This window comes from Musa acuminata, chromosome BXJ1-3, assembly GCF_036884655.1.
Source record: "Musa acuminata AAA Group cultivar baxijiao chromosome BXJ1-3, Cavendish_Baxijiao_AAA, whole genome shotgun sequence".
Classification (NCBI taxonomy): domain Eukaryota; kingdom Viridiplantae; phylum Streptophyta; class Magnoliopsida; order Zingiberales; family Musaceae; genus Musa; species Musa acuminata.
The window spans coordinates 7,236,318-7,261,952 of record NC_088329.1 but is presented as its reverse complement, the minus strand read 5'-3'; the positions used below and the strand labels follow the sequence as shown (position 1 = coordinate 7,261,952).

At 34.7% G+C, this 25,635-nt stretch overlaps 2 protein-coding genes across 2 annotated transcripts; one reads left to right on the top strand and one right to left on the bottom strand.

The window, feature by feature from the left end:
- The first annotated feature begins 458 nt into the window (after nucleotides 1–458).
- LOC135636065 (ATP-dependent DNA helicase Q-like 3) lies at nucleotides 459–18,148 on the top strand. Its single transcript, XM_065147611.1, has 18 exons — nucleotides 459–621; nucleotides 6,966–6,973; nucleotides 7,048–7,131; nucleotides 8,184–8,324; nucleotides 8,418–8,452; nucleotides 8,594–8,677; nucleotides 9,778–9,866; nucleotides 10,257–10,409; nucleotides 10,499–10,595; nucleotides 12,079–12,082; nucleotides 12,188–12,337; nucleotides 12,413–12,505; nucleotides 12,586–12,651; nucleotides 12,749–12,882; nucleotides 13,437–13,531; nucleotides 13,911–14,038; nucleotides 15,144–15,247; nucleotides 15,863–18,148. The coding sequence occupies exons 1-18, from the start codon at nucleotides 459–461 to the stop codon at nucleotides 16,335–16,337; spliced, it is 2,103 nt and encodes a 700-aa protein (XP_065003683.1). The 3' UTR covers nucleotides 16,338–18,148.
- Nucleotides 17,913–24,328, bottom strand: LOC135619737 (probable nucleoredoxin 1). The gene is made up of 4 exons (XM_065122017.1): nucleotides 24,093–24,328; nucleotides 21,083–21,565; nucleotides 20,520–20,999; nucleotides 17,913–18,750 (listed from the first exon to the last, which is right to left on the bottom strand). The coding sequence occupies exons 1-4, from the start codon at nucleotides 24,213–24,215 to the stop codon at nucleotides 18,061–18,063; spliced, it is 1,776 nt and encodes a 591-aa protein (XP_064978089.1). The 5' UTR covers nucleotides 24,216–24,328; the 3' UTR covers nucleotides 17,913–18,060.
- Between the last annotated feature and the right edge of the window lie 1,307 nt (nucleotides 24,329–25,635).

The window sequence follows — 25,635 nt, the reverse complement described above, 5'->3', positions numbered from 1 at the left end:
CACCTCTCACCGAATATTCCTGATAGATTGATGTTCTTTTGGTGCCTTCATTTGATAGCTTAGCCAGATTACAAGGCACCCTTTTAGGCTTTTGTGTTGCGCCATTAAGGTTGGATGGTTTATTGATAATATTATTATCCGTAAAGCTAGTGGAATTCAGTTCTTTCTTCTCAGTGTGGAGGTCTCACCAGACGAAGTCCATAATCTTTGCTCATCAATCTCTGCATAAATCTCTATGTTCAATTTGATTTATTTTGTACACGTGACATAAATATTCGATACTTCCAAATGTGTAGTCTTCCTGTTACTTAAAGTGCACCTTTTTATTGTTAAATTGGGTTTCACGAAGTTGGTGTGCATTATGGTCGAAAAGTTTGACTGACATACATGTCCAAGTTATGTGGACATTCTGAAATAAATATGTAAATTGATCTTTATATAGAGTTCATTCTCTGGTCATGCAGCTTGTAATGAAGAAGTCAATCCTTCCTGTGAAAAATGAGAAGGGTTCTGGAAATAAAATTCTTGCAAAAGAAGATTTACAGAAGCTTCTAAAACATTATTTTGGCTACTCTGAGTTCAGGGGAAAACAGTTGCAGGCCATTAATGCGGTTTTGTCAGGTAGCTAGTTCTGCATTTTGTTTATGTTGTTTCATTGGTATATTGAGAAATGGAAGAATGCTTGTTTTTCACTGATGTTATTACACAAAGATTGGTAGCTTGTGCATAGGGATTCCATATCCAAAGTCCTGTTGTTATGCATGCCAGGTTGTTACCTTTTCATTCTGAAATGTAGGGAATTACAATGATATGACAACAGATTAATCAAGGATAATTAATATAGACTAAATAATTGTGTGCAAGAGAACATGAAAGGCTTTGATGAAGGAAGAAAAATTAAAGGATACAAATTGGAAGGGAAAAATTATATGATAAGGCTAAATGTTATAGTCCTTATGACATGGATTACAAATAGTCTACCATCTGAATGGTGTGTAACAAATGACTAAGATGTATAAAAGCTAGCAACTGGAATCTCTGTTGATCCTGAAATGAATACAATTACAACTGTAATTTGTGTCATAACTCTGGTATTTAAAGTTATTCCAGATGAAGGGTTATGACAAGCCTACTAGGATTCCTTTTATGATAAACACTACAGCTTTCTTTATTCCCCATCTACCATCTGCAAACAAATATTCTTGCTAAGGGTCATATTAGTTATGATTCTCAGAAGAACAAAGTGAAGCAGAAAAGATTAAATCCATAGATTATATTTCATTATCAACTTAGTCAATTCAAACAAGAATTAGCTATGTGAGTTAATTTTGATCCAATTTTGACTCAAGTAAACTTATAAGATATAAAAATTAATTTAGACTAATGCAATTCCATTTAACCTTAACATTAGGCTCAATGAGATCTAAATCTTGATTCAATGTAGGGCCCAAAGTACTACAACAATGAAGCTATAAAGTCCCAACTATTTGGATCGGTTGCATGGATCTTTTGCCATCATTGAGATAAGTAAAACGTCATATGTTTAGTTAAGAGTATCTAAATCTTTATTATAGTTTCTATTAAAATCTTTTTAGGTCTTCATTGATCTCTCATCATATACCACTAATAGTAGTCATTTCATCTCTTCTAACTATCACATATATAGTCATTCTATACCATCTTAAACAATTCTCCCTCATTTTATCTTCTATTAAAGTGATACATAATCGTTTATAAATAAAAATATATTTTTCCATATCTTTTCTAGGAGTTGTAGATATTCACCACACCACAACATTCTCATCTCAACGACATATATATATTTTTATATGTTGTTTCTTAACTAGTCAACATTCAGGTCTATAAAGCATTGTTAGTTTAAAAACTATTTTATATTATTTTTTTATGAACTTCAAAGGTATTTGATGATCACATAAGAATCATTTTAACTATTCTATTTTTATTCTACGAATAATATCTTCATTGATCTCTTCATTTTGTAGAATAATTAATCCAAGATACCTAGAGCTTTTACTTAATGAAATTTCTTTCCCATTCAACTTAATTATATCCTTCTATCTATTCTTAGTAGTACTAAAATTCCATCTCATATATTCTTAGTGCATGACTCAAGTTTAGTATTAATTCGTTCTATACTCTTATAAATCATGACAATATCATCAATTAGAAAAGATAGAGACTTAATGCGGGTCCTTGATGTAGTCCTATACTAATAGAAAACTCACTAGACAAACTTCTTATAGTTCTAATATTAGTGACTACATTATTATATATATCCTTAATAATGTTAATATAATTTTTAATATAATTAGTGGATACAAATTTGTTTTCTAAAGCCCATAATAATAAATCTTTAGTAACTTTATCATAGGCTTTTTCTAAATAAAAAAATATAAATCTTTCTTTTCTCCTTATACTTTTATATTAATTATCTTAGTAAATAAATAGTTTCTATTGTTGATCTTCCAAGCATAAAACTATGCTGATTTTCAAAAATATTTGTTTTAAATCTTATCATATTTTCAATAACTCTTTCCCAAAGTTTTATAGTGCAATTATGATTTTAATTCCTTTATAATTAGAATGATTTCACATATCACCCTTATTCTTGTAAATTGGCACCAAAAATCTCTTCCTTTAATATCTTTATAAATCTCAAAATTTTATTAAATAAGTTAGTTAACCAAGATATTCTTTGATCTCCTAAACTTTTCGAAACCTTGATAGGGAATTAGGGATACCATCAGATCTCACACTCTTAGCTATTTTCATCTTTTTTTAGGCGTAGTTTAGCTCTAATTTTACGAACAAATCTATGATTACTAATCTACCACTATTATATATCGTTAAAGCTAAATCATTTGTGGAATATTGTTAAATAATTTATAAAAATAATTTCTACATCTTTCCTTAACTGTGTTAATTTATAAAAGAATAAGATCTCTATCTTTAATGCATCTAGTGTTATCTAAATCCTTACACTTTCTTTTCTTAGTTTTAGGAATTCGATACATATATATATATATTCCCATCTTTATTACCTAATTTATTATAAAAATTATCTTAAGTTTCATATTTTGCCATACTAACACTATTTTAGTTTCTTTTTAAGATTCTATATATCTTTTAAATTTCTCCTCACTTTTATAATTCTATCAATCTTTAAAGCATGATATTTTAATAATAATTACTTTTTGAACTTTCTCACACGGTCGCCAACTCTCACTTAAAGTTATACTTCTAACCTTTAGCATCATCAAGAATCTCCTTTGTTAAGCTCCTAATAATATTAGCCGTTGTAGTCCAAATAATATTAATATTATCTCATTTAAGTTTCAAATCATCTTTCTTTTCATCTTATTTTTAAATATTTTTATATTATTATCTTTAAAATTCTACCATCTAGTCTCTATAAATTTTTTATTAACTTTTTCTTCTTTCATTTTCTTTGACAAATATCTAATACTATCAACTTATGTTAATTCATCAAGCTTTCGTCAGGCAAGGATTTTAATTTCGAATAATACCGCCCGTATCGGGCGATTGTCGATTGGGGCTGCTTATGTCTTGTTACCACCCTAAATTGGTTGGTGACGGTCAGTGATTACAATAGGCGCTCGGGCGCTCGCCTAGGCGCTTGGGCGAGGCGAGGCCCGAGCGCCTCGCTTCATTTCCAGGCGACGCGCTTCAAAGAGACGTCGCCTCGGCGCTCGCCCGAGCCCAGGTGCCGAGCGCTTCGGGCGAGCGCCTGGGTTAAACCAGGTGACCAAACTAGATTTTTAGGTCTGGTTGGTCTTCGGTGATTTAGTTGGTTCGTCGGTGCTTTAGTTGGTTCAATCGAACCAACTAAATCACCGATATCAGGCTCCCTCTTGCGATTTCCTCGACTTCCCCAACCCTAACACTCGCGATTTTGCCGCCTAGATTTCTTCTTCGCTGTCGTTGCTCTCTGTTGTCGCTGCTTGTCGCTACTGTTGCTACTCACTGCTGCCACAATCACTGCTCGCCGCTGTTGTCGTCGCTCCCGCTGTTGCTCGCCGCTTCGCTGTCGCTCGCTGCTCGCAGATCCCGCTCCCACTCCCGCCGTCGCTCGTCACTCTCGCTGCTGCCGTCGCTCTCGCTGCCGTCGTCGCTTCCGCTCCAGATACCATTGTCGTTGCCTCAACAGCTTCGGTCTTCTCACACTCTTCTCACTATATTGTTAATAGTATATTAACAGTATACTGCTAACTGTATACTAATAATAGTATTTTTATTTATTAGATTAATAATATATTATTTTGATTTTAATACTATTAATTTTTATTTATTTAAAATTATTGTTGGGTTTTCAGAATAAATGTCAAGTGTACAGAGCAACTCAATAGATTTGATGTAAAATTTTATTGTTTTAATTTTTGAGACTTTTTTTTATTAATGTGACATTGTGATTTTGTACCCGATTTTCTTAATTTAATAGCATATTTTTTTTATTTAAATAATTATATTTATTAATTATATTATATATTTTTATATTTTAGTGTCTCGCTTCGCTCGGGCGAGCGCCTAGCGCCTCAGGCGTTTTTGGACCTTGGTGCATGGCGCTTTTTAAATAACTGGTGACAGTCGATTTCGTTCGTCGCTACGCGTTACTAGGTGGTATTAGTTGAGGGAGAGCGAGGGAGAAGAGAAGGGAGAACCTGGAGATCCGGCGCCGCTCTCCCTTGACGATCCCGATCCATTGTCGCCCTCCCTCACCAAACGCTGCAGATGAGATATCGCCTCCTCCTCGTCTGCGACAAGGTCTCGGCGTAGTCGACGACTTCTCCTCATCCATGCAGGGAGAAGAAGCCTCAACAACATCGCGGGGACGTTTCTTCTCCCCACGTGGACAGAAGAAACGAGGCGGCGACGTAAACTCGTTGCCCTTTTTTGCATGGGGAGAAGGGAACCTCGGTTTCTTCTCCCCACACAGGCAGATAAAGGAGGCGATGTCGCCTTTTTTCTTTTAACACACACATATATATATATATATATATATATATATATATATATATATATATCGAGCGGTATGGTACGAAATTATAATCCTTGTCAGCAGGTATAATTTTACAATTCTTACATATACTTTATTTAACTTTCTAGTGAGAAAATATTTTATCTGATTATAATTGGTAGTTTGGTACCACTCTTATAAATAATCAAGTATTCATCTCTCTTCTTTTATATACAATTATGATATCATATGAAGTGGCACAAAAACCAAGATTAGACCACCCTCTTCATTTCTCTCCCTGTGACCAAGGCCGCTTGTACCTCTTTAAATCTACTATACAATTTTCCTACAAGACTATTCAAATCTCCTCCCATCATAAGTTCTTCGGTTATAGGTATTTGTCGAATGCTATAATCTAAGTTTTCCTAAAATTCTCTTTTGGTTTGATTATTTAGTCCAACTGAAGGGATTTAACTTTTAGCATTCAAAACAGGGTTTAGAACTATATTTCTATCTCTAATATTTTTACATCTATAACTTAAGAACCTTATAAACAACAATTTCTATACCATTTTTGTGTTTAACTTTTTCAAAAAATTAAATTTTAAATCTAATACCATGAATCTTTTTGGACTTCTTGCCTACCCACTTAGTCTTATAAGCAAATAATGTTTATTCTTCTTGCGGTAATAATCCTACCAACTCTAGTCCCTTTCTTGAAAGTGTTCATATATTCTATGCTGATAACTTAATCCTCTTTTCTTGGGCTAACTTTTTTATTCACATTGGTCTGAAATAATGAGAGATTCTTACCCTACTTTGCGCCACATTCAAACATCGATGTGATGGTTGCTTTTGGACGACCTCCTAGCCCATCGTTTTTCAGACACCAGATGGTGAATGTGCCTCATGTCACTTCCGTGTGACGACTTAGCCCTATATTGAAATTGGTTAAGATCCATGTTCATGAGATTTGAAGAAGTTTTATGCTGATGTTGTCAGTAACCTAATACAACCCTCCACCTTTTTCATCTGAATTTAGGACCAACATTGGTGGTGTTAACATAAAGACCCAATGTAATATTCAACATTTATTTTTTTTAGTCATATGTGCAAATAGGCACTTCTTTTTTTAATAATCATGTCCTTGTATTCAATTTTTATTTAATTGTTCTGATCATTTTCATGGTTCTGATCACTAAATTTTTATGAAAACCAATTCTTAGACCTCATGCAATGAGATGTCACTGGGATTGGACCACACTCTGCTCCTTGATGCAACAACTATTCTGTACCTTGATCAACTAGGATTTTTTCATTTGACAAAGTGACCACAAATTTTTAGCCACTTGAACCGTCATGATATAATAATTTGTTATAGTGGAGCATTGTAGGAAGAATAATAGAACTCTCAAACCTCGTATCTTGCGATGTCATTTAGTTAAGTACCATGGCCAACTTAGTTTCTTTACTGAGTGCTCTCAGATTTGTAGTCACTTGAATCATCGTGATTAGATGGTCCATGGACATCGAAGAAAGAATAACAAAATTAGGAGGATAAAATAGGAATCAAATGTGAAATTCAGGTAATGAGTTATATAGGAGAACACTTTTTGCAAGATTATTGAGCTTGCTCTGATACCATTTGAGACACAAATGTGACCTACTTAAAGACCTGTCATATTTGAGCACTCTAGAGTGTAGAGTCCATAATTGTATTATTGATTGACCTTACAGGAAGGGACTGTTTCTGTCTCATGCCAACTGGAGGAGGAAAATCTATGTGCTATCAGATTCCAGCAGTAGCAAAACTGGGCATTGTGCTTGTGATCTCTCCCTTGATTGGTAAATGCTATATGTCCGTTGCACAATTTACATAGGCTACTGGTAGCTCAAAAAAAGCTAATTTTCTTATTTTTGGTACTCTATCTGACAATTTCTTGTTGATCTTTTCATTTCATTGGTGCAGCACTGATGGTAAGCATGTCCACTATTCTTATTTATTCCAATTTTAACATTTGTTGTGACTTAATCTTTGTTTCCATTCATAGGAAAACCAGGTTGAAACCTTGAGGAAGAAAGGAATTCCTGCTGAGTTTCTCTCCTCTACACAGGCTGTGCATGTTAAACAGAAGGTAAAGAATTGCATTACACATTCATCTTTAAGTCGGCTATTTTCATGGGTACCTCTGTTTTACTGTAGTCTATTGTCATTAAAGCTGTTTTATCATGTTTCAAAGTATACAGGAACTGTAGTTCCTGAGGAAGAAACTGTATAAGATTGTCATCGGTCTTATGACTAATTGCCAGTACCTAGCTATTTCAGTCTTGGGCTTTATGTTACAGAGTTTAGAAGATTTGAAACTGAGACAAATCTATGTGAAATTCCTATTTTTGATGAATTTATTATTCAACAAATTGGATAAACATTAGTTTTTAACTCCTATGTGGCTGTGTCTTTGTTCAGTCATTGACTGCCACTCTTCTGTTTTTCTAATTATGTTCACCAATGATTGTGTCTCCGATTTGTTTTTTGTTTTTCCAACTTGGCATTGTGCTTATGTCAAGAAGGTTGTGATAACATGTCATGTCCTATAAATGGAAAAAATTGCAAGTGACGGTATGAGAAGTTTTATTGCTAGAAGTTACATAAACCACGCAATGATGCATCATGTGGGGAGCAGTATGATGAGTTAATCTGAATACTTGTCATGGGTTGCAATAGGCAATGTTGTTGCATGCTCATTAATTATTTTTTTATCAGTACCTTTGTTGGACCCTGTAATATGAAGAAGATTTTTTCTGGTTTCTATGCTTCAGACAAACAAGCTTTAGATATTTTGCAACATTTAGGTATTCATCCTAATTTTAGAATTTACAGTTCTCTTATGTGCATCTACTTGATGTGTCTGTATGTTGATAGCGATATTTGTTTGTTTTCTTTTCTGGTGATGATACGAGGACTTCAGAAATCTATGCAATAGTAATCTTAAGCTTTCAAGATTTTTCTGGTAACCATTTGAAAGAAAAATAACTTACCAGGCTTATACAGTTGAGTTTCTAAGAATACAACTTTTATGTTGATATTAGTGAATATGATTGGTGAAGCAGAATTCCAGAAAATCATTCACAATAAGTTTTACTTCATTTTCTATTTTAAGACATCTTTTTTGTTGCTGCTCTCCAGATCCATGAGGACCTAAATTCTGGAAAGCCTTCTCTTAGATTGTTGTATGTGACTCCAGAGTTGGTGGCAACTGTTAGTTTCATGGCCAAGCTAACAAAGCTTTATGATAGAGGGCTCTTGAGTCTCTTTGCAGTAGATGAGGTTTGAAAATTCAGTATTTAATTGGACTTCTATTACTTTGTAGCTTCTAATTGTTGTTTGTGACCCTTACCTACCCATTCTATATGTGTTCAGGCTCATTGCATTTCATCATGGGGCCATGATTTCAGGTTAGTAATAAATATCATCAACCTGGAGTACTGCATAGTGATTATTCTACTTATTAATCAAGTTTTGAAGAATAAGAATAATATTCAAAGTCTAGAATAGCCTACTAATATTTTTATCATGCCTGCTTACTTGAAATGCAGGCCCAGCTTTCGCAAATTATCTTCTTTAAGGAGCCATTTTCCAGGTGTTCCTATATTAGCTCTGACAGCCACAGCTGTTCCTAAGTGAGTGAAAAATTTCTTGTATTTACCAAAAAGATACATTTTTCCTGTTTGCTTTTATAGGTTAATTCCTTTAATTGCACTTTTATTTTCAATTATTTGCAGTTCCCTATAAGATTGATTTCTAGTATGACAGGTGTTTGATTGGATCAATTTTATCCCATGTTAATTCCTAAGTTTTAATTATTTGTAGGTTTGAATTGTTTCAAACTAGATTGATCAAGAATTAGCACATGTATGTCACCTTTGATTCATGCCAGTTCACATGTACCATACATGGGCATGGTGTGCAGTACCATGCTAGACAGTACTTGTGTGGGTTGGCAGACTCTTGCTAAGTGGCATGTATGGTAAGTCCATTGCCAGCAATGTACCATGTTCCAATTAAAGAACTTGAGATTGGCGTCATAGTATATCTTTTTTGTTCTTTTTGGCAATTGTAGTTGATTTTTGCCATTATCTTCAAGGGCTGCTAGATTTAGGTTGTCTGAAAAATTGCAGTCTGATTAATCAAGTAATACTTAATAACTCAAACAATGACACATGGGATTTCTGGTGAAATGTAAGAGGATTTATCTACTGCCACTATTGATCTAAGCCATATGAAAATTTTGGTTTGGCTAATTACTACTCCTCAAACTATGCATAAGCTTATAATGAAAAATTACTTGTGTTCTCTCTCTCTCTCTCTCTCTCAATTTCTATATGTTTTTCCAGGTTCTATATCTGAGACTTTATGAATATTCTTGTTCTTTTGTCACAGAAAATAACTTGATCCATTTTGTCAGGACTTGTGGGTGTATGTTTAGACTGTTTTATGATGTATCAAGCCTATATACATAGCATGCCAGTTCTGTGAATCAGACTTTTATGTGGAATCCATCTAATAATATAAAGATTTCCAATATTAAGCCTCATTTATCTTCGTTAGCATGAATCAATAACTCTGATATTTAGACCTGAGGCAAAGTCCAGTAATCTAGATAGATGATTTATCCTTTACTTTGTATATTGACTTTCTTAATCATTTAGGTATAGTTTGTACTGCATACATCATTACACTATTTTGGCATTGTTAATAACTGGGTTCTTCTGCGATGCAGAGTTCAGAAAGATGTGATAAGTTCCTTGTGCCTTCATCAACCATTAGTCCTAAGTGCTTCATTCAATCGTCCTAATATATATTATGAAGGTAATATCATTAGGTCACTGTCTTTTGATCAATGACATTCTCTTTTAGTTTGTTTACAAATCTTTGTTTTGGTTGCATTTTTAGTTCCTTTCAGAATTTTCAGTAATATTTGTAGTGCTTTCTATATCTTATATGTTTTAAATATAGCTCTCAAAGTAAGCTTTTCATTCAGGAACTCATCATGATTCCACAACATTTATTGTCATTGCTTTTTAAGTTTTATAATTTCTTTCTTTTCTCTTCATTTTCTGATGATCATGTTAATCATGAAGATGATTGGAAAAAACTATAGTAGTATGCCGTCTTTCCCCTCTTTTTGTTTGTCCTATTGTTTACATTCTGTTTTTAACCAGAATTTAGACCTATCTAATTTATAATTATTTGTTGCAGTTCGTTACAAAGATCTTTTGAAAGATACCTATGCTGATTTGTTAAATCTACTAAAATCTAGTGGAAATGTTTGCTCGATTGTTTATTGTCATGAGCGTTCCACTTGTGATGATTTATCATCTCACCTATCAAAGCATGGTATCTCATCAGCAGGTATGTCTGTAAGGTCTGAATGTTAACCATCAAGGATCTTTGTTAATAATAACATCGATGTATTCTTTTTTGCTTTCTCTCTGTTTTAGTTTACCATGCTGGTTTGAGTAGCAAATTGCGGTCTACTGTGTTGGATGACTGGCTATCTTCCAAAATTGAGGTTGTTGTTGCAACAGTAGCTTTCGGGTATCAATCGTCTTAATACCTTTAGTAAATCTATTTGATATATTGCTTATTGAACTGCGTTTAATTTCCTGGATGTGATTGTATTGTTAATTGGTTCATCTTGCAGCAAAGTAGTATAGTCTTTTGTCTGAATTAACTTGTTTGGATCTTTCATAGGTAATACAATAACAATTATGATGAGACCCTTTATGCAAATCATTTGAGAACTGTGGGTTCAACTTCCTCAATGACTCCACATCTCCAAACCAGGGCCTCTATGAGAAGTTGTAACTGAAACTAAGTTAATTAAACCAGGGCATAAATGCGTTAAGATGTCAACTATACCATTTTGATGTGAACTTTCATATACAACTTCGAGCAATATATTAAGTTTCACTAGGGGTACCCATAAGATCATTGATATAACTTCTAACCATTCTTGATAGTTATGACTTCAAGCCAATGCCCTCTTGTACTGCGACTTTGCATCCATTATTCAATCAGCAAGTAACATTTCTGTTGTACTTCTGGTGAATTCTCTTACTTGTAAACAAAAGGAAAACTACTTGGCTTGTTTCACAGAAGTGCACTAATCAAGGGTTTCTGCTTGATTGTCGGTCTTTATTAAAGTTATTTTGATAGCTTGTTTTGAAACCTATCCTAAGGAGTTCTTATATTTACTCACCGACTTCAAGATTGTTGATGTGTGGCAATGGAATATGATTGAGTCTGGAACCTTCTATACCAAGCTAGTTTGTCATATCCCATCGAGCTTGAAAAATGATGTTTCTATTCTATATGAAATACCCCATTAAGGCCAAAGGTAATGGACATGAATTGGTTAACTTTTGGTTTTTAAGATTGAATAAGGATAGTTATGGGGAGAATTCTGAGAATTTCCCTAATATCCAAGGTAATTGGTTCCTTGTTTCTTTATAATTTCTACTTTTTTAAGGATAAAGAAGATTAATCTTTTGCTAAGAAAAACATACATTAAGTTTAATTATTATCTGAGGGTGTCCCAATACACACCTTGTTGCTTTGACCATACTCCTTTTTCTTTTCCTCCATGTCTTTAGAATGTTATAGACTTATAGTTATGTTTGTTTGATAAAACCTATTATATTGCCTATACAGAATCTCACCATTACTTGTGCTGAATAGTAAATTTTAGGTTGACATTGCACAACATCAAGGACCTCAAATAGTAAATTTTAAGATTATATTATGTTTGTTGATTTCGAATTACCAGGTATTGGTGACATTGTACCTGAAGGATGACTTAACTCATCCTATAAGTTGAAAACAATTTAAATATAAATTGATCTTGATAATCTACATTCTAGCTTCAGTGGTGGTGTTCTTTTTAGTTTCTGCATTCAGACTATTTCATATTTTACTGAAAATCTGTCATCTCATCATTTTGTCTACTGTGTCTGTTGCGGTTGCTTGCTCGTGTCCAATCATAAAAATTTGGGGTTTTTACACTTCGGGTTTGGCACAGGATGGTATGAACTATGAACGCCTTGAGTATTTAATTTTATACAAGTTTCTTTGTCTTGGTTTGAGTACTAAATTGCTTCGCTCCACATTGTCCATTTTGTTACTTATAGGGTATAGATAGAAAGGATGTTCGCATTGTTTGTCACTTCAATATACCAAAATCAATGGAAGCCTTTTACCAAGAGTCTGGAAGAGCTGGCCGTGATCAGTCGTCTTCGAGGAGTATTTTATACTATGGATTGGATGATTGCAAAAGAATGGTGATTATACCAGATACCCTATTTCATGCCTAATGGAGATCACCACTTCTAAATGGTCTGTTCTCTATGTAATAGGAATTCATTCTGAGTAATGCTATTGGGAAAAATAATGAATGTTCAACTTCCTCAAATGGCTTGTCAGAGAAGTCCCTTGCTGCATTCAATCAGGTGTATTAACTGTTCTGGAAGGACAATTTGTACGTTTCTCAAATTTTAGTTAAAGAATATTGCATTGCTGCAATATACAGATGGTGGAATACTGTGAAGGTTCTGGTTGCCGGAGAAAAAAGATTCTTGAAAGTTTTGGTGAACAGGTTCTTACCATGTAGCTTATCAACACCACATACTTGATAAATTCCAGTCTGGATCCTATTTTAATTTGTAATTAACTAACATTTGATGGTTAAGTAGATATCAACATCATTATGCCAAAAAACATGTGATTCGTGCAAACATCCGAACCTAGTAGTGCAGAAGTTGGAGGATCTTCAGCGCATACATTATTCTCACAAAAAGGCCAGGCTCTTTCCTATTTTCATTAAAAGGTATTGTGTTAGTGTTAAAAAGTTCAAATATCAGTTAAATAAAGTGTTTGAGCATAGTTTGTTGCTTTCACTATTATGCAAACTGCACATCCACAATTAGAATGAATTTTTAATATTGTTTTCTATACAATATTATGATTTTACATCTAGTATGATTTACACAATCTATGATCATCATGTGTGAAATTTATAAAAAAACATAACAACAAATGTTTAATTTATATGCACATTATAATGTTCTATATATTTGAACGCAAAATGTCAGTTATGACATTATATAATAAAGATATCTTGTATTGCCTCATGCATGCTGTCCCATATGCTCTTTTTATTGAGGTTTGCCATGTTGTTAAATTTGCAGTCATATCAGTATCCCATATGTCTAACCATAATTATGCATTATAGTAGCTCTCTTACTTTTGAAGGATATAACTTTAGCCAGTCATTGTATGGCATGGCCTAGACTCAAAACCATACTTATTCTAACAAGCTCAATTAGGAGTTATTCGCCTGGTTGATTTATGCATAATTGACTGTCCCTTGGTTGTTTCCAGCACAACCTATGGCACTTCAGAAGGTCAGAGCACAGAATTCTGGAATCGAGAAAATGAGGATAGTTACTTGGGTGAAGAAATATCAAATTCTGAAGGTAATACATCCATTCATGGTTAAAGCTCAAACTTTTCTGTTAATATATCTTATTTTCAGTCATCTAGGAGCTACTATCTAGCTCATGTTTGCTTCCAGTACTTCTCAGTGGTTTTAAGCTCTATGGTTTAGGTTTTGGCAAATAATATAGCTTATTAAATGGGATTATTCTTCTGAAACAAAGAAGCCGTTTGTTTTCTTTCTTTTGTATACTATACAATTGGAGTGGCTCAATCCAAGAATCCAATCACAAATATTCTGGAAGAAAGAAGGCTTATTATTGCACAAAAGGGATAAGAAATTTGAGCTTTACCATTATGAAATTATAAATATTTTTGAATTGCACATGTATCTTTTAACTGTTTATTTTAACCTAACAGATGAAGCAGATGATGCTAGCAATATGACCAGATCAAAGATGCCAACAGATGCAGCACTAGATGAAAAATTCAAGATATTGCAGCATGCAGAAGAGGTTTATTTTCGGAGTAAAGGTCCAAGCAAGCAGGTACGAATACTCCTTTTATTTAATATAGTGGTTCATTGGAGCTTCAGCTTTTCATAACTTTCACTGCTGGAAGGGTTTAATATATTTCACAAAATTGACCAGTTTCTTTGACTTGAATACCATTTTATAGTTGTCTGCATATAATTCACACCTTGTTGATAAGTCACAGAGTGCACCATCATTATCACTAATTACATACTGCAACCACACTATCTATAAACTGCGACCAACTTTTCCGTTTAATTTAATGCCCTTGTCATTAAACTGCAACCACATTATCTATAGACCAAAATGCAACTCTTTTGCCCCTGGGACTTCTTAATTTTTTGGATACTTTACTGCTCTTTTTGAAATTAGTTCCCACCATGGATTCTATTATCCTGCTGGAAGTTGATTACAATTCTTTCACCAAATTTTGGCTCCACCTCCATCAATCATAGTTATGAATTAGTTTTTACTTCCTAGGGAACTTAGTGACCATCGAATTGATGGGAGAAGGTTCAGTGAATGAGGATAGTTTTAAATATGAGGGTTTTTTCCTTCAAAAATACCATGGTAAGGCTGATGGCACATTATTGCAGAGGCTGCTGCATAAATTAGATGGATTAGTCTGGTGTTTTCTTGTAAACTGCAGAAGTGTTGGCTGTAGTTTACGATGTAAGATAACATGCTTCATGATAAGCTAAATCATTTCAAATTTTCAATAACTCTTTTTATGATGTAAGTGTAAGCATATGAATGGTGTTTGTAGACCATATTTCTGACAAACATGTGGACATGCAGAGGCAGGCAGATCTGGCCTCTAAGTATCTGAAAATGAGAAAATATGCCATCAACCCATCAGACTTTTGGTATTTCAGAAGATTAAAAGCTGTGTGATAGAAGTTCACATTAATTTCTTACAAGGACATTCTAAACCAAGCTCTACATGGTGTTCATATGTTGTATAGTCTGCATGCGTCCTTTCTGTCTAGACTTGTCTTCTAGTTTCTCTCTTCCTTGTTTGATAGTGAAGTTAATGAAATTAATGCAATATAAGTACTGCTGGTTTGCATGTGATTGACCGTTTCGAATGGCTGTATCACATCTCTTGGGTGATTATCAGGGTAGCAGCGACAAAAAGACCATTACTGACACATTAAGAAAAGAAAGCACAAAAAGGTTTTTGAATGCTCTGAAGCAGACCAAGGAACGGCTCAGAAAGCTACCGTAAGCAACTTTCTTTTTTAACAAAAGCCTTATCAAGCATATGTTCTTCCATAAACTTGCCCTGCCATACCCCTGAAATGCACTGTATCTATTGCCAGTGAGATACCTGGATCTCATATGAGTATGTTTAAGGACTCATTTGGCGTATTTCTGTTTTGATATTTACAATTTGAAAAATAGAAACTTGGAAATCAATGCAAACTTAGTCTTGGTGTCTATGTATCAAGAAGAGTAATTACCTTATTTGTAGATTTTTTTCAGATATAGAAATTGTATTTCTAAAATTTTCCATAATTAACTTCCACTCTTTTCATCCCTCTGTAATCAGAAATTTTTTTCTACAACAAAAGAAAGAACCACATAAGACCGACTTTTTTTAATTTCTTATGTTCATAGGCACTAGGAAAGTAATTAATGCCAAATTACTTTTCTATGTAACCACATTCTGGATTGGTTGGAAAAGCTTGATTGGTTGCATAATTTTGTTTACTCAATTCTACCCTATATTAGTTCATTTTCCTTCACCATTTTTTCCAAACTTTTGATCAAATACTATGAGTTCTCATAAGGATGTTCTTTCCTCTAATTTGGCTTTCTTGTTCTGTCATCTTTCAGAATAGACTCTGAGGCTTCTGCTGCGTTCCTTGAAATGGAATGTTTTAAGAAGTACGAGAAGGTTGGGAAAACATTTTACATTTCGCAAGTTGCTGCCACAGTCAGGTGGTTGTCAAATTCCAGCTTTGAGCAGATATATGACAGGCTTAGTGATGAATCTACCCAGACTAGCTCCAGTTATGGACAGGATGATCTTCCAAGTGGTACTGATTCAGCTTTGCTTCAGGATGGGATTACTACAGAAGCTGTGCATAAAGAAAGCCAGCTTAATAGTAATGCCCCAGTAGAAAATTTTAATTGTTCACTAGAGATGAAGAATCCTAACGAAAAGATTGATCTTCCTCCGATCCCATCCTTCTCGGAATTTGTCAACGGAAAGGGGAGGGCACAGTCTTCTGGTTCTTCAAATATCACAACTTCAGAATCTAGGAAGCACACGGGCAAGAATCTGGAGAAGAGGATACGATTGAAGTAAATCTGCTTAACCGACCCCTCTCAGCTAGATGTTACCTCGTTCATTTGTCTTTTAATGCTAATGTTGTCAAACTACGTGAACCGGCAATATGTTGTTTAAGGGGTAGACATCAATGTTTTGATCCATGTTCTGGAGAGTTTTTTGATGGCTGTAGAAGATAGCTGCTAATGGACCCTATAAAAGGCATCTCATGTGTCTGTGGCAAACAAAGATTTTGGGCTTGCAAATTTCAAGCACTTGATTAAACATCGTCCTTCTTTGTGATACAAGTTCTTGTTCCTCTTTGTTTTTGATTGATCTTTTGCAGTTGCATCAAAGGATTGTTGTAAACTTTTACATCAGTCAACTGGATAATTCGAAGAGTCACCAGTTGGCACTGATCATGTTTCAAGCGCTTGATTAAACATCATCCTTCTTTGTGATACAAGTTCTCGTTCCTCTTTGTTTTTGATTGATCTTTAGCTGTTGCATCAAAGGATTGTTGTAAACTTTTACATCAGTCAACTGGATAATTCAAAGAGTCACCGGTTGGCACTGATCATGTTTTCGATCAGCTAATTAAAAATCCAGGAATCATTTTGGTGCTAATTTATGATGAAGAAACTCCCAAAATCTCTTCGATGAGTTGACCTGGAAATGTTGATTGTTATGTTGTGCCCCAAATGTAGGATGCATAGAACATGAGTGAAAGTTTAGAAGTAGGGATGCCAAAGAGGCTTGATAGTTCTCCTTGCACAATTTATGTGGTTCAAAATAGTATCAACTAAGCCAAGAATGCTCAGTATCAGCGAAATATATTGGATGCATAAAGATGAAATGTTTTTGCTACGAAGTCGAACTATGCAATGTTTCGAGTGTTGAAAAAGATCCAATTTAAAATGGCTTTCTTGATACAAGCAATGCATGTAGATGATGTTGCAAATATGTTATTTGGAATTTGCTACATAGATTTTTTTTGTTGTTGTTGTTGTTAGAACAAACAATATACACAAAAGCAAGATATTGTGCAAATTTAAACAGCTTTTAGAAACTTTGCGGCGGACTTGCATTGCAAATGTTGTTGTCGTTCTCCATCCTCTCGACACCACCCAGTTCTTCGTGTTTCTCCATCCTCTCGATCTCGTCTTCACCACCTTGTTCTCCGTGTTGGATGCAGAACAAATGCCTACATCAAACTTGTGCTGAGAAGTAGAAGAGCATGTTCATATGGATGTGGAGTTCATACACAGAAATTATGTCAGTGATAAGAGAAAGCCAGTAGATAAACCCTAACCATGCTGCTCTCAAGAACAAAACAGCCACCTTTAACCATTCCTGTTCTCCAAGAACAAGAGAAAGATCAGGGAGAGAGCCTCTGACCACCAGCATGGAAACACCAGATAAGTTTTGAGCAACCAAAGAATCAAAGCCACACACAATATATCTAGGCTGCATTCTGAAATTTCCATCATGTTCCATTGACAAATGCAACTACCAACGATTTCGATGTATTCTCCATCCAAATCTTCTTTAATTGACACAGTTGCATTTCACAGAGAAGGCAGTGATAATTATACATCAACAATACAAATCCAGTACACAAAATGATCCATTTTATTTGTGGCATACATTGCTAGTCAACCATTTGGGAGTTCCAATACCTTAAAGGAAGACAAAGATGTCAAAGCACACAGAACAATAGATTAACTTAAGCAGCTTCAATAACCATCGAGAATGGACACTCTCAAGCTTTATAGCAGACTTCGCCATCACAGATGTATCCTTCCTTGCCATTCTCCCTTTGTTCTTCTCCAGGGCAATCACTGTGTGAATCACCAACTCCATTAGCCACTTCGTCATCATTGAATGCACACTTGGGATGCAGATCAAAGTCACAATCATCACAGTAGAAGGACCACCCACTTCCTTCCTCGTTGCACGCATCACATATGTAGCTCCTGCGGTGGGACTTCACAAGCTCATGCTGCTCATGTAGCTTATGCTTAAGCTTTTCAGGCCAACCCTTTGCCATCTCCTCAATCTCAGCCTCGATTTCTTGTATTCGTTCCTTGGTGAACGGATAGGCAGCAGCACCATGGGTCATTACCAGCTCTCTTGCTTCCGTGGTGACAGTTTTTCCTGTTGGACCAATGGCCACAAGCGATGGAATACCATAGATCTTAAAGGTGCGAGCCAAAAACTTTTTCCTCTCATCTCCAAAAGGGAGTGCCAGCCATGGCATTTCCGAAAAGAAGTCATGAAAAGAGCTCTCATCACGATCACTCGACACAAAAATGATTTCAAAGGCATCATCCTTCTCCTTGATCTTGTGGTATGCCTCGATTAACTTGGGTAGAAACATGCGACAAGGAGGACACCATTGTGCTGAGAAGTAAAGAAGTATGTTCTTCCCGACGAGTTCAGACACTGGAACCTAATCCATAAGAGCAATTAAATAAGTTAGAAGATTCCAATATCATACAGCTTATCAAGAAAAACACCTTTCATACCTCACCTTTCCTATTATATTGAGAAGAATGAAAAGGAGACAGAGAGATTCACCACTAAAATTAAGTAGTACATGATAATTTAAATTACCAATAAAGCAAGTAGCATAAGAAACCCAAGCCCACCTATTGATGCCTCTAATAATTAAACAAGAAAAGCCTTTGTCTTGGCCTGCTCTTTTCTAGACAGTAGTCCAGGTTATTCAATTCAATGTGCATTTGATATGTACAAGGATCTACCACCATAAAAAGGCAATTTTTAAGGGCAAACTCCATTCTGACTAACCTACTTTAATCATATGAAATTGGCATGTGCCTTCTTGTTGGTCAGTACAAGGACAGCAGTTTCGCTGACACGCCTAACCAGATGAAACTACATCCCAATACAACCATTTCACAGTAACTTCTAAAACTGGCAAAATCATTTTTCTCTGGTTTATTCAGCAGCAGTGCAACTGAAACAAAACTTACAAATAAACTAGCATTCATAAGGTTAAGAAACATGAAGGACATTGAGCACATAAGCTCCCACACTTTTCTGCTTCCTCCTTTTTCTTTCTCTTTTGGCAGCTGCCGGCATGCTGGCCTGGCACGAAACCATGCTGATGGCACATACCAAGCCAGATGGTGATGGGCATTGCTGCAGGAAGGCATTTCTCAATATAGGGGAAGCTCCAACTCATTTAATCATCAAGTAGAAACCATCATTTATGAAGCATCTTTCCTTTCTTACAAGTAGGAAGAGGATGGAGCAAGTCGATGCCATATGACTTGCAACCAAAAACTTGTGATCTAATTGATGTGTTTCAACTGATTCAAACACATACACGTAGTCAGAAGTGTGTCACAATAAGATCACTTAAAACTTATAAGTACATAATCAGCAGTGATTCATGATTGCATATACAAGTAGGAAAAAAAATTCATAAGGCATCAAATTTAGTCACATCAAACACAAACACTTCAAAACATAGTTTGATGTTTTGGGTACTAGAACATGCTGGTATGTCTCGACATACCAACACATGATATGCCAGCACGTACTGTAAAACCTTTTTTAAGACTTAAGCATACATGGTGTTGGGAGACACGTGCCACAGATCAATATGGTGAATGCCAGTGCCCACTGGTTACTTTGCAGATACCTATTAGATACAGTACATATAATTATAAAAGACTGGACATTTAATAATACTTCAGATGTACTTTGTAGATATCTCATGTAATATGATGGACACCTTAAAAATATGACTTGAATATTTCTTGTCATTTGTATTCAGAAATAAACTTATGGATAAGAAACTATAATCATAATTTCATTGACCCTCAGTGTAAGTTCTCATTAGTTTACCTTTTGTCCATTTTGTAGCATAAGGTTATAAGAAACAATTTCTTCCTTGATGAATTGGTAAATGTATTCTTTAATTGTTATTTACTACTCATTAATGTTGGCATCAATTAACCGTCTACATAAGTAAAGAACTTCTTTATACATAATACAGTTCATTCAAATTATTATTTACCAACACAATCATATTGTATAGTATGCTATTCTTTTAAACATTTGATATTTCAGTGTATCCATATTGTGTCATACCAAGAACTTATTTTCTTATCTGTGCTTTGTAATAGATATTTTTCCATAGATCAAATGTAAATAAGAGCAAAGTGCAAACACATTATATAGGATTTTTACCCTAATGCCGCCCTTTCCAATGACATAATCCTGCTCTCCAGAAGCAAGAAGTGATTCTAGAGTTTGAGCTTCTATCCTTGCCTTCTCTTTTTCTGCAATCTCCTCTAACTTCTCAGGAGAGAATGGATATGCTTCAATCCCATGTTCTTCAATGAGCTCAGCAACATTGGAGTTTAGAGTCTTCCCATCGGAGCCAATTACAACCAGTGTAGGAATGGAATCAAGCTCAAAGTAGCGAACTAGTTTATCACAGATTTTGTCCTTGAAGGGAATTGCAAGCCATGGCATGTCCGCAAAGCCTTGCTCATAAGATGACTCCTCATCATCCAAGGAGACTAGTACGACCTCAAAGTTCTCACCATTTTCTTTCAGTTTTAGATACATCTCTTTAAGTGATTTTGCAAATTCACTGCATGAATTGAATGAGCTAATTGAGAAGAATATACCGACAATCTTTCCTTGAAGCTCAGACACAGGAACCTGACATATATGCTAAAGGTCATATCGATGAAGTTAAGATATTATATATAAAGAAAACTCCAATATCAATGAGAAGTAATCACCTTATTTCCATCTTTTGAGATCACAAAATCACGAGAGGAGGACACAAGCAAGCTTCGAAGAGTTTGATTCTGTTTTGCAGCCTCTTCTTCCTCTTTCAGCTTTTGAATCCTTTCATCTGTGAATGGATAAGCATTGGATCCATAATCCCTCACCACTTGAACACCCACACTTGTAAGAACTTTCCCATTGACATCAAATATCACTAGGTAAGGTATCCCACCCACGTCAAACAAATCATTGAGTCTATCACGGATATCGGAGTCTGAAAAAGGAATTGCAAACCATGGCATCTTAGAGAAGTAATCAGTAAATGACTTTTCATCCTCATCAGCCGAGACAAAAACAATCTCAAAGTTGCCATTTTCAGAGGATAGCTCATTGTAAGTCTCAACCAGTTTTGGGGTAAATCTTTTGCAGGGTCCGCACCAAGAAGCTGAGAAGTAAAGACCAACAATTTTACCATCTAAATTGCTGATCTTCACCTGAAGAATTTTAAATAGAAGCACGATGTCAGAATACAATACAATTTATCTGCAAAGCTTAAACACGTATTGGAGTGAGAATAATATATGAAACTAATATCTGGGAAAGTGAAACTATAAGATGCCCTAGGCAGGATAAATTTTGCTACGCGCACAAAACTGATTTCTTGTAGTTACCAAGCTCACTAAAGGATTTTAGAAAGGATACATTCAATTGAAGGCCAAAGAGAAAACCAAGCTCAGTTCAAGTACAGCATGTGTCATGCAATGCTTTGCTCCATATGATTAATGAAATGGTTCCTTCCCTTAGCATTAATAAAATATGACGGCCATCAAAAGCAAAAATGACATGGATAGTAAATCCTCAATCAGATGCAAAATCCATCAAGTACCACAAACACAGGTCTCCACTCTTATCTTCAAAATATACTAATTAATACCCTCAAAGTTGAGAAGTCATCATTCTGAAAATCAGCATAAAAAGCACAACTAAAAATCTCCAATTACCTACCAATGCCTATTCAAACTATATTCATTTGAAGGAATCACCCAAAACTCCACCAATTTCGTAACACTGGCCAAACACACAAGAAGAAAGCATCCATTTTATTCATTTTACTGGTTCGTCTATTTGTCTACAGAGTCAAGAATAAGCCCATACTGAATTTCCAAGACCACCTAAAAGGAAGATTTAAGGTACACTATAGTATAGAATATTAGCTATTAGCTAATATAAACCAGAAAATATATCAGCCATAATAGACACTCCAATGTGCCACCGTATATGACATTGAGAAAATAATCTTGATAGGAAACTGCTGATAGGTCAATTTGTTCCTTACATGTTCTGTGGAAGAATGTGCCAAAAATCTGTCAGCATCATCATATACAACTACGCATAAATATAGATCCAGATCAATAAAGGAATACAGAATCCAAATCCGATAAAACCTTAAATCCAAATTTAAGTATTTATCATTTATCAAAATCTAAAGTTGATGTTTGACTTATCACCTAGCATGTTAGTTGTTTCTATTATAGAAAAAAAATTATATGTATTATATAAAGTCACCATTGACAATGATCTTATTATAGTTGATTTTAACTATCATTTAAATATGAAATACTTATCTTATGTAATACACAGATAATTTCACAAGTATATTGTATAAAAGCATGAATTAAACTATAACAATTAATTGGATCTATTATCAAATCTAGGATAAGTATCTAGCAATATTTGAACACAAATCTGCTAAGCTTTTGATAAGCCATTAAATAAGTAACCTTTCATAGAAAATGATTAATAGATCATTCTTGATGTATTCTTCATTCTTTACTTATTCTTGTCATGGTCATATGCTTTCATTTCTAATCTAACAAGGCCATAGATCCATATCTAAAAAGTTATTTAATATTGGATTCTAGATCTGATGTTTGGCTTCCACTAAGTATAGAATTGTACATGAGAATTATCTTCTTATAATAGATTAATTTTATCATTTAAATTAAAGTTTAAAATACAGATGTGTATATCATGGTGCATATGTGATATGCAAACATATATACAGGTTTTATATTTTTACAAAAATAAAATACTAAAGTGATATATTTCAAGAAATATAATCAAACTTATGGTGGATGAAAACATAGTATACCCAAATTTAAGATGAGTTACATGCTAAATATATGAAACCATAACAAAGAACCACAAAAAATTTAAAAGAACTTATCAACAATATTATGTAAATTCTAAGACCATTACGTAATGCAACATGAACAAACTTGATATCTATCCAAAAGATCAAGCATTCAAAGAAACAAAGGTAAGATCATAAAACTCCAATCATACTCTGAATGTAAAGCTGCAAAAATGATCTGTGGATAGATACATGTCACTACTGCATATGTCATATTTTGACCATTGTTTGAAGTTGTTGGAAGCATTAATTCAAATTACAGATAACACATCTCATATCATGAATAAAAATCACAAACAAGTGTGATAATAGCATATTTTATGCATAAAAACTACGAGACACGAAATATAAGCTATATTAATTTATTGAATTTTCAGAACTAGGACATGTATACAAACAAAGTCCATCAATTGCGCCTAAAAGAAACTAATGACATCATTAGCTTAACCAACATAGTGCGGGTGTTTGACCTGGTGGCTAATTTAATCTAAATTTATAAAATTAAAGTGAAATAAATAACTGAAGATAAGCACATAATGTTTAAAGTCAACAATTTAAAAGTTGACCGTCAGATTTTTTGGCCCTGTCTTTTAATCTGGAAAAAGAACGACATAGCGGTCGCTATTAATTTCCAAGAAAGCAAACGGTATTCCCGACCGTCCATGTCCGAACCCGATCATTGGAGAACCTCCGATAACGAGGCCAGTGCGTGGGCAGAAACGATACTGAGAAGAAGCACTACGAGGGCGGCGACGGCGGCCGAGTCGCTAAATTCTCGAGATGGTAAAGCAGGAAGGAATAGAAACGAGAAGGCGACGGAAGGGGACCTGATCGCCGGTGTTGCGGACGAGGAAGTCCCGACCAACGCTGGCAAGAAGCGACTGGAGGTCGTGGGTGGCCTCCTCGTGGCCGTTGAGCTCGCCGTTGGATTCCGCGTCGTGCTCCGCCATCGTCGCCTCCCTCCCTCCACTCCGCCACAGTCTCTCTCACGCTCTCTTTCTCTTCTTACAGAAGGGGGATAGCGTCGCGTACCGGCGAAACGGATCGATGCCTCCCCCAACTATTATTACTCTCCTTTTATAGATATAAATATATATATATATATATATATAATTAATTTTATTTTATTTCCTTTGTCATTAAGCAAAGAATAAGCGAAGATTTGACTTCCTATGGACCGAGTCTGGGCTCAGATTTGGAAGTAATCACGACTAAGCCATTGGAGGGGTCTGTTCGTTGACTTGGCACAGTACACTGCGAGTCTTAATTTGTGTATCTTATATTGCTTAAAATTAATGTTTCATTGCATATTTTTTATTATTCATTTATCAAAAAAAGTTGTGGTTATCACTATCTCAAAAGGTTTTTCTTTCCTTTTTAATGTGAGACTAAATCATTTTCTTAGATTTTTTCTTATTAACTTAATTGGATTATGATTTATTGAGGCAAAAAATATTTTTCGATTAGGATAAATTATGCATCTAATTAATTAATTTATTAAAATTTAAATATGATAAATTTTATGTCAGATCACATGAACATAGATCTCTTAGTGTAGTTATGATAAAAATTAATTTTGTTCATTCAAAAAAAAAAAAAAAAAGAACGTTCGGCAAAAGCGAGTTGGACGTGGGCAGAAATCATTTCCTGCAACACAGAAAAATTGATTTGGCATTGCAAAATCGAGAATATAGAATATTTCTACAAGAAGCAATAGATATTTCCACAAAAGTGTCTAAACAATAAAAGAACACAACAATGTCGCATGTGCATTTTTGCCTGTGGAAAGAGACTATATAGATGTTTGCAGATAGCTTTCTTCATGTATCTGTTGAAGCAAATAATTTGTGTCATGTCCTCCAATGCTGTTAATTCATTGCATAATTCAGTTAAAGCAAATAAATAAGATACAAGGTGTTCTTGATACTTTGCAAACACCTCTTTCTCCAGTTATCATGTAATGCTAACAATTCTGAAATCTGAAGGTTCTACTTTTCACTTTCATCATTTGGGAGGCTGTGTTACAGACTTTAATTGACCTTTTCACTGATTGTGGAAGTTGTCTATCTCTTAGTTATTTGATCATTTAGGACGATGAACTATTTATTTCATAATAATTAACAGAAAATTATTAATAAATTACCGGGAAGATGTTGCAATGTCGATCCTTAAACAATGTTACAGGATCTGCAAAGTATTGCTGATTCCTCAGAAAAATACTATGAGCATTTTTGGATAAAGCCAAGCTTTTCTTAAGGCATGCAGGGATGAGGATGCCGGTACTGTACATGAGTTTGGCCTGAGCAAACCACAAAAGCATCTCAGGGTCAGATCCTGCAGAATTTAAAGCAGTTTAAGGATTAATAATTT

Excerpts from the sequence above, each read along its gene's own strand:
- LOC135636065 (XM_065147611.1), top strand. The coding sequence starts at position 459 with ATGCAGCTTGTAATGAAGAAGTCAATCCTTCCTGTGAAAAATGAGAAG. Across the intron at positions 8,325-8,417 it reads GTCTCTTTGCAGTAGATGAG|GCTCATTGCATTTCATCATG; the intron begins GTTTGAAAATTC and ends ATATGTGTTCAG. Across the intron at positions 12,338-12,412 it reads TGGATGATTGCAAAAGAATG|GAATTCATTCTGAGTAATGC; the intron begins GTGATTATACCA and ends TCTATGTAATAG.
- LOC135619737 (XM_065122017.1), bottom strand. The coding sequence starts at position 24,215 with ATGGCGGAGCACGACGCGGAATCCAACGGCGAGCTCAACGGCCACGAG. Across the intron at positions 21,000-21,082 it reads TCTCAAAAGATGGAAATAAG|GTTCCTGTGTCTGAGCTTCA; the intron begins GTGATTACTTCT and ends CATATATGTCAG. Across the intron at positions 18,751-20,519 it reads TTGGAAAGGGCGGCATTAGG|GTTCCAGTGTCTGAACTCGT; the intron begins GTAAAAATCCTA and ends CTTATGGATTAG.